The following is a 10,568-nucleotide window of genomic DNA, read 5'->3' as shown; positions in this document are numbered from 1 at the left end:
CAGTCACGAGCTGTAAGAGAGATGTGGCTCACACTTCAACCGAGGCGTGGGACGCGGCTGCAAAGGGGAGCGCGTGCAGGTGTCATTAGCAAACGGAGTGAACGCTTCCAGCCTTCCCGAGAGGGGCACGAACCCGTCCTGGGAGGCTGTCCTTGCTGCTCACGTGTGGCGACTGCAAGGTGCTGATGGCCTCTGAACCTTGGGAGGACTTGAGAGCAGGTACCCATGTGCACGTGTGTTCCAAGAGTCCACCCTGACCTTTGTGAGGGGTGGAAGCTCCAGACCATTGCAAGTGCCCGAGTGTCGGGATCCTGCCACAGTAATATGTGGCGAGAGTAGAAAACAACTCTAATGGAGACGAGGCTGCTGGGCTGGAGATGACAGGCGGAGGCACTGGATGCAGCCAAAGTTCCCCTTCCCTCACCCAAAGCAGACATCACTAATCAATCACAGCACCCTTCCATGCTGTGCCTGGGAAATCTGCTCGGGGCTTTAAAGACAGACACTACCAATAAATTATGTGTTGGGCACTGGGCTTGGATTACTCACCAAGTTCAGTGGCCTGCTCCAAGCCTGCGGTTTTCAAATTTGGGCCATCGCAAAATGCAAATTTATAGGGGTCATGGATCTGCTTACGAACAGTCCAGACCTCCTGTTACTCTGTGTCCATGTAAAATTCCTTGAGGGCTGAGACTATTGGTTTTGTTCAATGCTCTATTTACAGGGCCTAGAATAAGGCCCAGCACATAGTAGTTGCTCAATAAATACTTGTAGACCATAAAGCAAGAGCCACTTTGCTTTCATCACAACTGGCACTGCCAGTTAAAAATTTCTTTAGAAAAGCGTATTCTATCAGACGACTAATTCTGATGAAAAAAATAAAGCTACAGTCAGCTCTCTCCTTGGGTTAAAAAAAAAAAATCACATTTCCTTAGGGCAAGGGACTTTGGAGTTGATCAAAAAAATCGAGTTGGAATTAGTCCCTTGCAAAGGTGCCTCTTTCCATTTATTTCTAGCAGAATATCAAGCACGGGGGCATCAATACACATGGCAATGGCTGAGTGAGCCTATGAGCGGCGAGCGAGAACATTCACGCCCCCAAACGAGCTATGGCAAGCGTGGAACGAAACACAGATTTCTTATGCTGCCACCAAAAGAAATCTATACAGAGACTAGGCTTAAATAACGATAAATAATATTAATTAGAATTTATGGAATGCACAATTCATGGAATTCACCAGAACACAAGGAAACCTCTGAGACAGTGTTGCAGTATTCGCGTCTAAAAACAGGGACCCCTCCCTCTTCCCCTGCAAAGACAGCTGTCCTTCCCTACCACGGCTTTTTAAATAATTCTCGCTATGCTGCTCGCAGCATCATCCCCAAAGAAATATTAATTTACAAAATAACCCAATATTCATATAATTCTTTTGACAAATAAAAATCTTAAATTAAAAAGCATGATTCTCTCCCTCGTCTCCCTCCCCCCCACCCACCCCCCACCCCACCCCACCCCACCCCAACCCCACCACCCACCCCGCCTCTCCCTTTATTCCAATTTCAGGTAGCTTGGCACTGAGTAATTGAACATTAAAAAATCGAGTTTGTAGACTTCGTACAGCTGCGTCTGGTGCTCTGAGCTGATGTTCTGGAAGAACTCCGTGGTCATTTCGTCAGTAGTTCTTGTGGACTTGGCGTAGGTGGGGAACTTCAGGTAGCTGCCCACTCCGGCCAGCTGCAGGACGTAATTGGAATCCTCCTCGAGCGTCTCGTACTTGCCCACGAGGTCGTAGTGGATGTGGCACGGGTGGCAGAGGGAGTGCACGGTCTGCCAGTGCTCGTTGAAGGGCTCCTCGCGCTGGGTGTGCGGGTCGATGAGATAGGCCACGAACTCCTCGAACTTGACATCGTCGCCCTTGCGCAGGGCCTCCTGCGTGGCGTTCTTGCGCTGCCGCTTGATGATCTTGGTGCCGTAGCGCTTGTGGAAGGACGTGTTGTACTTCTGCGTGAACTTGTTGCGGTAGGCGGACACCAGCCTCTCGAAGGGCTCGCGCACGAACAGGAACTTCAGGTAGCTCTTCAGGCGGTGGTTGATCTCGGGGATGCTGTACTGGTTGAGCGTCTTCAGGTTGGCGGCCACGTGCGCCTCGCTGGCCGGGATCTCCATGGGGTCGCTGTACTTGCCGCGCCCGCTCAGCACCATCATGAGCCGCTTCCAGTTGGTGCAGGCCACCTTGGGCACGTAGCAGTAGATGAGCTCGTGGTCCTCGTCCACCACCAGGTGCTTCAGGTCGCTGGGCGTCAGCACCCGCCGCTTGCGGCTCGCGGCGCTGTTGGCGCGGCACGTGTCCGTGACCTGGTCGCGCCGCATCTGGTGCAGCACCGCGCTGTTGGAGAGCTCGAGCTGCAGAGGGGACACAAGAGGCACGCAGGGTTCAATACTCGGGTGGGGGACGGTTCCGCCGGGCCGCGTCCCTAACCGCGATGGCCAGGGCCGGGCCACCAAGACGGCCAACGGACCCCTAAGCGCCCCAGTCTCCATCTCTAACTCGCCATCGCCATCGGCTGTCTTTGCTCTTTGTCCCACCACCCTTCCTGTGTAGAATAACAAAATGGTCACCTCTGTGACTTACCCATCACCCTCTACGTGCCTGGCATTTTATTTATTTATTATTTATTTTTTAATTTATTTTTTAAAATATATCTTTATTGATTTCAGAGAGAGGAAAGGAGAGGGAGAGAGAGAGATAGGAACATCAATGATGGGAGAGTCACTGATCGGCTGCAGCCCGCAACCCGGGCATGTGCCCTGACCAGGAATCGAACCCTGATCACCTGGATCCTAGGTCGACGCTCAACCGCTGAGCCACGCCCGGCCGGGCTGGCATTTTACTAGAGCTACGTATATACAGTTTTTCTTTTCACCGTGCAACAAACCTGAATTGTTACTGATTTATTTAATACCAAGTGCCTGCCATTGTGCCAGGCAACACGCTGCCAGGTACTAGGGATGCAGTAATAAGAGTGCAGTGAGGTGACGGCTCTCATGGAGCTTCCAGTCTCGCTGGGAGGCTCAGAGAGGTTAAGTTACTAGCTTGAGACCACACAGGTGAGCGACAGAGTCAGTATGCAACTCAGGTCTACCTGGCAAACAAAGCTGCCGGCCCCCCACCCTACCCTGAGGTCCAGCGCTCTGTCTTCTTGAATGACGCAGAAAGCAAGCATGGAGGTCTGGCATTTGATTGCTCTATTTTAATGCAAGGGGAACCATTTTTCTACAAGCCTGTCCTCGTGGACATCTGTTGCTTTTTGCTTACGCTGGTACCAGCGCCTTGATTCTCCTCTGGGAACCTGTGCTCCATTCTCAGTTCCCTTTTCTCTCAAGCTGCTGTGCTGTGAGGAAGGCACCTGGAGCTTGGGGACAGGGAGGAGCTAGACTGGGAATGAAGGGTATAGAGCAGAAGGACAGAGGGATGTGCTCCTGGTGATGTCATCTAAATACCTAGGTCTGTACGTTGTTGAAACCAGACCCCCAACTCCTGGGATTTTGTGACATTAGTCAATACATTTGCTTTGGTACGTAACGCAGTTTGAGCCTGGATTGTATCATTTGCAACCAAAATATTTAGGTACTGGCATGCATTCCTTTGGAGCTTTTCGTCTCTGCCATACTCATCCATCCATTCAAATGTGCAGATCTCACAGTGTACAAGGCACTCATTCTGCTCCGCTGGGAGATACGACCTTTTCCTAAAGGGCTCAGTCGAGGAGGCACCAGCCAGAGAGCTGGCAGCCTCACTCGGGGCCAAAGGGAAGATGTGTGTGCGCCTCTGAATTCTAGGAGCAAACGTTTCCCTCCAAGGGCCATTCACTTCCAGCCTGAACCAGTTCTCACAAACCACCTAGAACAGGAAACGGGACCACACCAGCTTGGGGTGCCTGCAGCCTGGTCTCCAACATCCAGAGACTTTCACCAGGTGGTGACACCCTATTGTCCAGGTGTAGGTCATGGAATTCAATATTTACTTTGAATAGGAAAACTATGACTTTTGCATTTCCTGACTTTAGCAGATATATTCATCACCTTAAAAGGAGCATTCATGCCACTTAAAACAACAACAAATTGTCCTAATGAAAATGGAAGGACCAGGAAGGAAAAAGGGCCCATCGATTTTGCCCATTTGACTCACTACGGACAGTTTTGAAGGCAATAAATTACTAAATGAGCAGAGAAGCGGGGGAGCCCCCTCCCTGCCCTTTTTCCAGCTCTTTTCAGTTGGAGACAATTCTCTGGCCTTCTGAATCCCCAGGGAGGCAGCATGTCAGCTAATACTGCATTCAGGAACCACAATGCCATAAAAAATGGAAACGATACCCCCGTATCCTTTTACGTCCAATTGCAGAGACAGAAAATAACTCAGTGGGGCTTTGAAATGTGGTATTTGAGGTTTCTCTCTCCCATTTCCTTCTTTTCCATGGCAGCTGAGGTGGCAAACGGCACACCTGTAGCAAGAGGCATGCACGATTTCCCACAGGAGGGCTTTGGGGCAGGGTCAAGAGAGTGAGCACGCCCTCAGTCGCGAGGCACAGCCAGGCCCCTTCTTGGAGGAAGTTCACCTGGGCCTCTAGCATTGAATTTTTTTTAACAAACTATTTTATGTTTTGTAATTTTAACTTTTTATTTTAAAATAATTTCAGACTAGTGTTGACTGAACTTACTAAAAATACAATGTTACTTAAAATATGCACAAATATAAAAAGTAGGTATATGAGACCCAAACAAATGTAAACACTGACATGAACAATATGAACCTGATGGAGGATGTTGTTTTACTGGAACTAAGCCCTGCTTGAAACGTGCAGGGAGCTCGCTGTCTGCTCTGGGCAGGTTCCTGGCCCTCTGATGCTCCTCGGTGCCACGAGGACTCAGTTTCCCCACCACTTTTTCATTTCTAGTTACTGTGAAACCCAGCACCCTGTAACGTCATATGACTGTTGTCATTTTTTTGACAGTCTAAGAGAAAAGAGGTCAGTGCCCCTGACGAAATAGTCAGGTATTGCATATTTTTAAAATTCTTGCTGCACACCGGTTGGAAAATCACTGGCCCAGGACAATAAAAACGGACCTACGCGGTGCCACCAACACCATCAGATTTCATATGGCAGGACTAGGCAGGTTACCAGAGGTGACCCTGACAATGCAGAAACGATTTAACTTTTTCAAAAGATTATCACCAAAATAAATATCCAAAATTTATACAATTCTCATGCAGAACTCCAAACCCCTGGGAGTTATATCTGTGGACCCGAGCCTTGGTTTAAGAAAGCTGGTTAAGCCCTGGCCAGTATGGCTCAGTTGGTTGGAGCACTGTCCTGTACACCGAAAAGGTTGTGGGCTTTCTTCCCAGTCAGGGCACATACTTAGGGTGCCCGTCTAACCCTTGATTCGGGCACGTATGGGAGGCAACTGATCGATGTTCCTCACATCGATGTTTCTTTCTCTCTTTCTCTACCCCCTTTCCCCTTTCTCTAAAATCAATAAGCATGTCCTCAGGTGAGAATTAAAAAAAAAAAGAAACCTGGTTAAGGGAAGCCCTGGACAGGTAAGAGGGAAGAGAGGAATTCTTCGCCATCCTGCCAAGGAGAGATTCCCGATAGCAGCCCAGGCTATTCTAGAAATTTCTACATTTGTTATTAGGACCAACAGCATGTTAGAAATCACACGGAGACAGCAATTTCTAATCTTAAAAACATGTAAGCCTGGTCATGTGACTTCCACACCGGTCCCCAGGCAGGGCTCACAGGAGCTCTGGTAAGAGTAAAAGCTCTTCAGCCACGAACAAGTTCCCTGAGTATCCCCGCAGCCATGGGGGACAGGAAGACAAGGGTATACAGAGGACTCGCTGCTGAAGAACAGTCTGCTCCCCTGTCACTGAAAGGCAACACCTGTCTTTTCCAGCCACGTTTTATCAGGTTCACAAAGCAGAGGTTTGTTGATCTGGTCATTATCTGAGCTGTGAAACCAATCTCTTTCCTTTCACTCCCTCTCCCCTCTCCCTTCTCTTTTTCTTTCTCACAGGTATCTGAAGCCACTATAATAAAGGACATATGTGCAGTATAAAATTGAAATAGGAAAAAAACAAATATACTAACTACAAGGGCTGTAATCAAGGATCTCACTCGGTTGTGGGCTTCCTAGTAGCAAGGGCAAAAGGGGAAATGTAATGAAATCTTGTTTCTGTGATCAGAAAGGAGAAGCATTCCAAATGCTTGGGGTAGGAAATGTACAAGAATTTCAGAGATTTCAGTCGGGGAGGGAGATTCTTGGATTCCGTTTGCTCACTTTGGAGTATTCGGAGGGTTGCTTGTCCCAGCTGACTGAATACCGATGTTACGATTCACTACCACCTAAAGTCCACAGAATGTTCCAGTGCTTACAGAACACTTTCATATACACCATCTCATTAAAGAGCCCACTGGAACTTCTCCAGAGCCTACTAAAAGAAGGTTTATATTTAACAGACCAGCCCGTACTTCCAACCACATGTCATTTTGTGGGGGAGGTGGGCTGGCTGCCGCCAAGTATTAATACTTCATGCTAGTGGTTCTCAACCGTCAGCACACATGGACATCACCTGGAGGGCTCGTTAGGATCCAGTGTGCTGGGTCGGGCTCCCATAACAAAATACCACACACTCAAGGTGGCTTAAACAGCAGAAATTTATTTTCTCAGTTCTGGAGTTGCGGGCAGGGCTGGCCTCCTCTAGGCCTCTCTCCTTGGCCTGCATATGTCCGCCTTCTTGCTGCCTCTTTTTTATTTTTTATTTTTTTAAATATATCTTTATTGATTTCAGAGAGAGGAAGGGAGAGGGAGAGAGAGAGAGAAACATCAATGATGAGAGAGTCATTGATCAGCTGCCTCCTGTACGCCCCCGACTGGGGATCGGCCCCGCAACCTGGGCATGTGCCCTGACCAGGAATCAAACCCCGATCTCCTGGATCATGGGTCGATGTTCGACTGCTGAGCCATGCCATCTGGGCTTCCTGCTGCTTCTTCATGTGGCTGTCCCTTTGCGCACATTTGTGCCTTGCCTGGTGTCTCCCCTTCTTCTTATAAGGACACTAGTCCAACTGGATTAGAACCCACCCTAATGGACTAAATTTAATTGCCTCTTTAAAGGTCCTGCCTCCAAATCCAGTTACATTGGAAGATACTGGGGGATAGGACTTCAACATATGAACCTGGAGTCGTGGGGAGCCCATCCCACCAGGTGAGGCTGCTGCTGGTCCTGGACCCCGCTTTGAGAACCACAGCATTACGCTATGAGGAGGTGACCGTAATGTAACATCTCTCACCCATTCATAGCTATTCTTAATTACAGAACATGGAACCCAGGTTGGTCATCTGCTGCCAAGACTCTCCCAGATCTGCCTCCAGATCCAGCCTCACCTCCCTCCACCTCCCTTTCATCTCCCGAAAGTATAAATTAGGTCAGAGCAAAGGCTGATTCTAGGAAACCGTGGACATGGCTACAGGCTCTGGGCTGTGTCCTGCCTTTGTGTTTGGATGTCTATTTTTAATTTGGACAGTTTAAAAAGGCATCTATAATCAGTGTAAGTAGCAAATTTAGAGAACTTTTGAAAAAGTCTTTCAAACTTTCCTGTGTTTCATCTTAAAAGGAAGAAAAGCTGGTTTCCCTGAAATTAAAACATCTCCTGTGGTGTTCACAATTTCTCTCTGACACAAGGACCCAAACAGAAGGAGGAGCAGCCTCCTGAAGAAAGGTGGAAACCCAGAGAAAAAGGTCAATTTGGAGACATCAAGTGAGTGGGGCTTGGCAGAATCTGCCATGAACAACTCTTAGCTTGGGCCGGGCCTCAGTTTCTCCGCTTGAAAATCCTAATACAAACCCCCTGTCAACACCTCATTGCGGGCCCATCATCCCGTGGATTTTAGGATGGGGGCAGGGGGAGGGGCAGAGGAGAACCTGGGACCTGACTTGCTGTGATTCTATCACATGTCTTTCTGGTATAGAAATTCCTCAACTCTCATGAAAAGGGCAAGTCATGAGGAATCACTGGCGAAAACACACTCACAGCAAAAAAGAGGCACACAGTACATACAAGTATGCTAGCTACCATTTACTGAGCATGCTCGGACCACTGTTAATCCTCACAGTCCAGGACCCCATTAGCGTTCTAAATAACACTAGCATTCCCAATGCATGGATTGGAAAACTGAGGGGCAGGGAGAATACGTAATTCATTCAAGATCAGGAAGCTAGAAACGGGCTGGGGTTAAAATCCAGGCAGCCTGTGCTCTGAGACCATGCATTGTGCAGCTTCCCAGGGTTTGCAGACCCACCTGGGGGTCACCAGCTCCAGGACAGCACTAGAATCATGGGTCTGAACCCTGGTTGCTCCCTAGGATCACAGGGGAGCTTTAAACTCCAGTGAGGCCTGGGGCCTGCCTCAGAGATCTGATGTGCCTGCTCTGGGTGCGCTCAGGTCCCTGGGGATGCTAAAGCTGCCAAGGAGGGGACCACTGCCTTAGAGGCTCCAATGCCAAAGCTAGACTAAAGCACAGTGACCTGCATGTGACTTTGGGCAAGTTTCACCTTCCTGGTCCTCAGATTTAATAGAAATGGGTTTTCTACTTCAGTAGGGCCAGAAGTCAAAGGTCTAGAGGGCCGAGTTCTCAGATATCCTTGGGTGTGTCCACAGGGAACCACTGGGAATTATAGAATGCTTAAAATAAACTTCCATGTTTAGAAAAGGAGAAAAATACTGGGCGTTTAAACAAGCAATCTGGTCTGAACCTGTTGCAAAACTTAAAGGGCTTAGGTAAGAAGTGAATCCACATTAATTGACACGAACACTGCTGGGGAAATTGGTTTCTTGGGATTTTAACTTGTCACGAGGGAAACACCTGTTTGACTGCAAGGATGGAATCTCTGCAGGAGCTTTCCCCACCTTTCCAAAGCTAAAGGAAGAAAAAAGCGCAATGGATGGGAAGCATTTTGAGCCCTAGAAGGTGAGGCAGAGGAGCAGGAGATGCTGCCAGGTGGCCCAGGGCCAGGCGCTAACCAGGCTCAGCTGACGCGGTGAGGTGAGCTAAGGCTCTGAGCTGCATTTTCGCCCTGGGAGCCCTGGGGGCAGAAGCAAGTGAGGAGAGGGTTCTATGAGGCTTGTGGTTAAGGTACTTCTTCTGAGGGCAGGGTTTAAATTTGGTGACCTTGGTTAGGATCACAAACTCAAATGCCCTCCAGAGTCAGCAGGGGGTCCCTGGGCCACGTGAAGGTGGGGAGATGCCACTTAAATCTCACCCATGTAGTCATGAGGGGAATGGGGTCCTGGTCTTTGAAGATCTTTCCATTTCTGGAGAGAAGCCAGGAAAGCAGACTGTATGTGTAATCCCTACATTGTTAAATGTTAGCTACAATTAAAAATTTTTTTTTAATGCTGTGGGCCAAAGCACACTCGCTGGGGCTGGGTTTGCCTGCGGGCCACCAGCTGGCGCCCTCCTCCAGGCATCTGAGGATCCGGAGGCCAGAAAGGAGGGGCCCCCTTGGAGCCTCCAGCCCAGCTGCCTTGCTCAGTTAGGCGGCTGCGGGGAGGGGACCTGGGTGGACGGGGAGGGGACCTGGGTGGACGGCCGGGCTGCAGGCGGTCCAGAATGCGGTCAGGAAGCCAACAGCAGGAGGTACTGAGAGAAACCAGCGCAGGCTCCGCTCTCTCACCCCTTTCCCAGCCTCACCTTTCTCTGGAATACTCGCCTCCTTCTAACACCACAATTTACATGCCGATCCGTGTGTCTCTCCCTCTGGAATGTAAACTCCCAGGGGGCAGGTGGTTTCACTTTTTGGTTCATTCTGTATCCCCAGTGCCGGGCACATACTAGACACTTAAATCTTTGTCGAATGAATGCATGCGTGAATGAATGATTGAGGACGACAGGGATGTTCAAGGCCACCAAATGGCTGATGCGGCTGCGGGCGTCCTGGGACCTACCCTGCGGCCCCACTCCACCTTCCCACGGAGGGTGTCTGGCCCAGATCCCGCAGCCATGCGAGAGGGGTCAGCATCGGCCCATCGGCCGGAGGCCAGGAGAGGGGCAGCTGGGCCCTCGGGGCCGGGTGGAAACGGGCTCGGGGTGGCTGCAATCGCCTTCGCAGAGGGGGAAACTGGTACTTTCCACCCATCTGGCGAGGCCAGGAAGCAGGAGGAGGGAGATGGTGAGGGGTGCGGGCGCCGAGGGCCGCCCTGGGGGACCGGGCGTGGGGTGCGCGCTGCCAGGGCTCCCTTTCAGCGCAGCCAGGTGCGGCTGGACGGCCTCATTTCCATCTCAGATCAGCTGCTGGGGCTTCCGGAGGCCTCGCAGGGCGCGGGAGGGGCACAGGAACAGGGACGGGGTGGCTGCCAAGCTGGACTGGCCTCCAGTGAATGGCGCCCGGAACAGGGACAATGTGGGGAAGGGACGCAGCTCCCGCGCCGCTCGGAGGCTGGATTTCCTGGGAAATCAGGAGTCAGAGGGTGGGCTGGATGTGCACCTGCTGACTGATGCTGAA

At 50.4% G+C, this 10,568-nt stretch overlaps 1 protein-coding gene across 2 annotated transcripts in view; it reads right to left on the bottom strand.

The window, feature by feature from the left end:
* Positions 1–1,542: 1,542 nt before the first annotated feature.
* Positions 1,543–10,568, bottom strand: part of CHST11 (carbohydrate sulfotransferase 11) — a 222,865-nt gene continuing 213,839 nt past the window's right edge. For both annotated transcript variants that reach the window (XM_081128981.1, XM_081128982.1), the window contains exon 3: positions 1,543–2,404. In XM_081128981.1, coding sequence (XP_080985107.1) covers positions 1,550–2,404 — 855 coding nt within the window. In that variant the 3' untranslated portion in view covers positions 1,543–1,549. The remainder of the gene's footprint in view (positions 2,405–10,568) is intronic.

The sequence above is a fragment of the Miniopterus schreibersii genome (assembly GCF_964146895.1).
Source record: "Miniopterus schreibersii genome assembly, chromosome: 2".
Lineage (NCBI taxonomy): Eukaryota > Metazoa > Chordata > Mammalia > Chiroptera > Miniopteridae > Miniopterus > Miniopterus schreibersii.
This window is presented reverse-complemented; position numbering and strand designations above follow the sequence as displayed.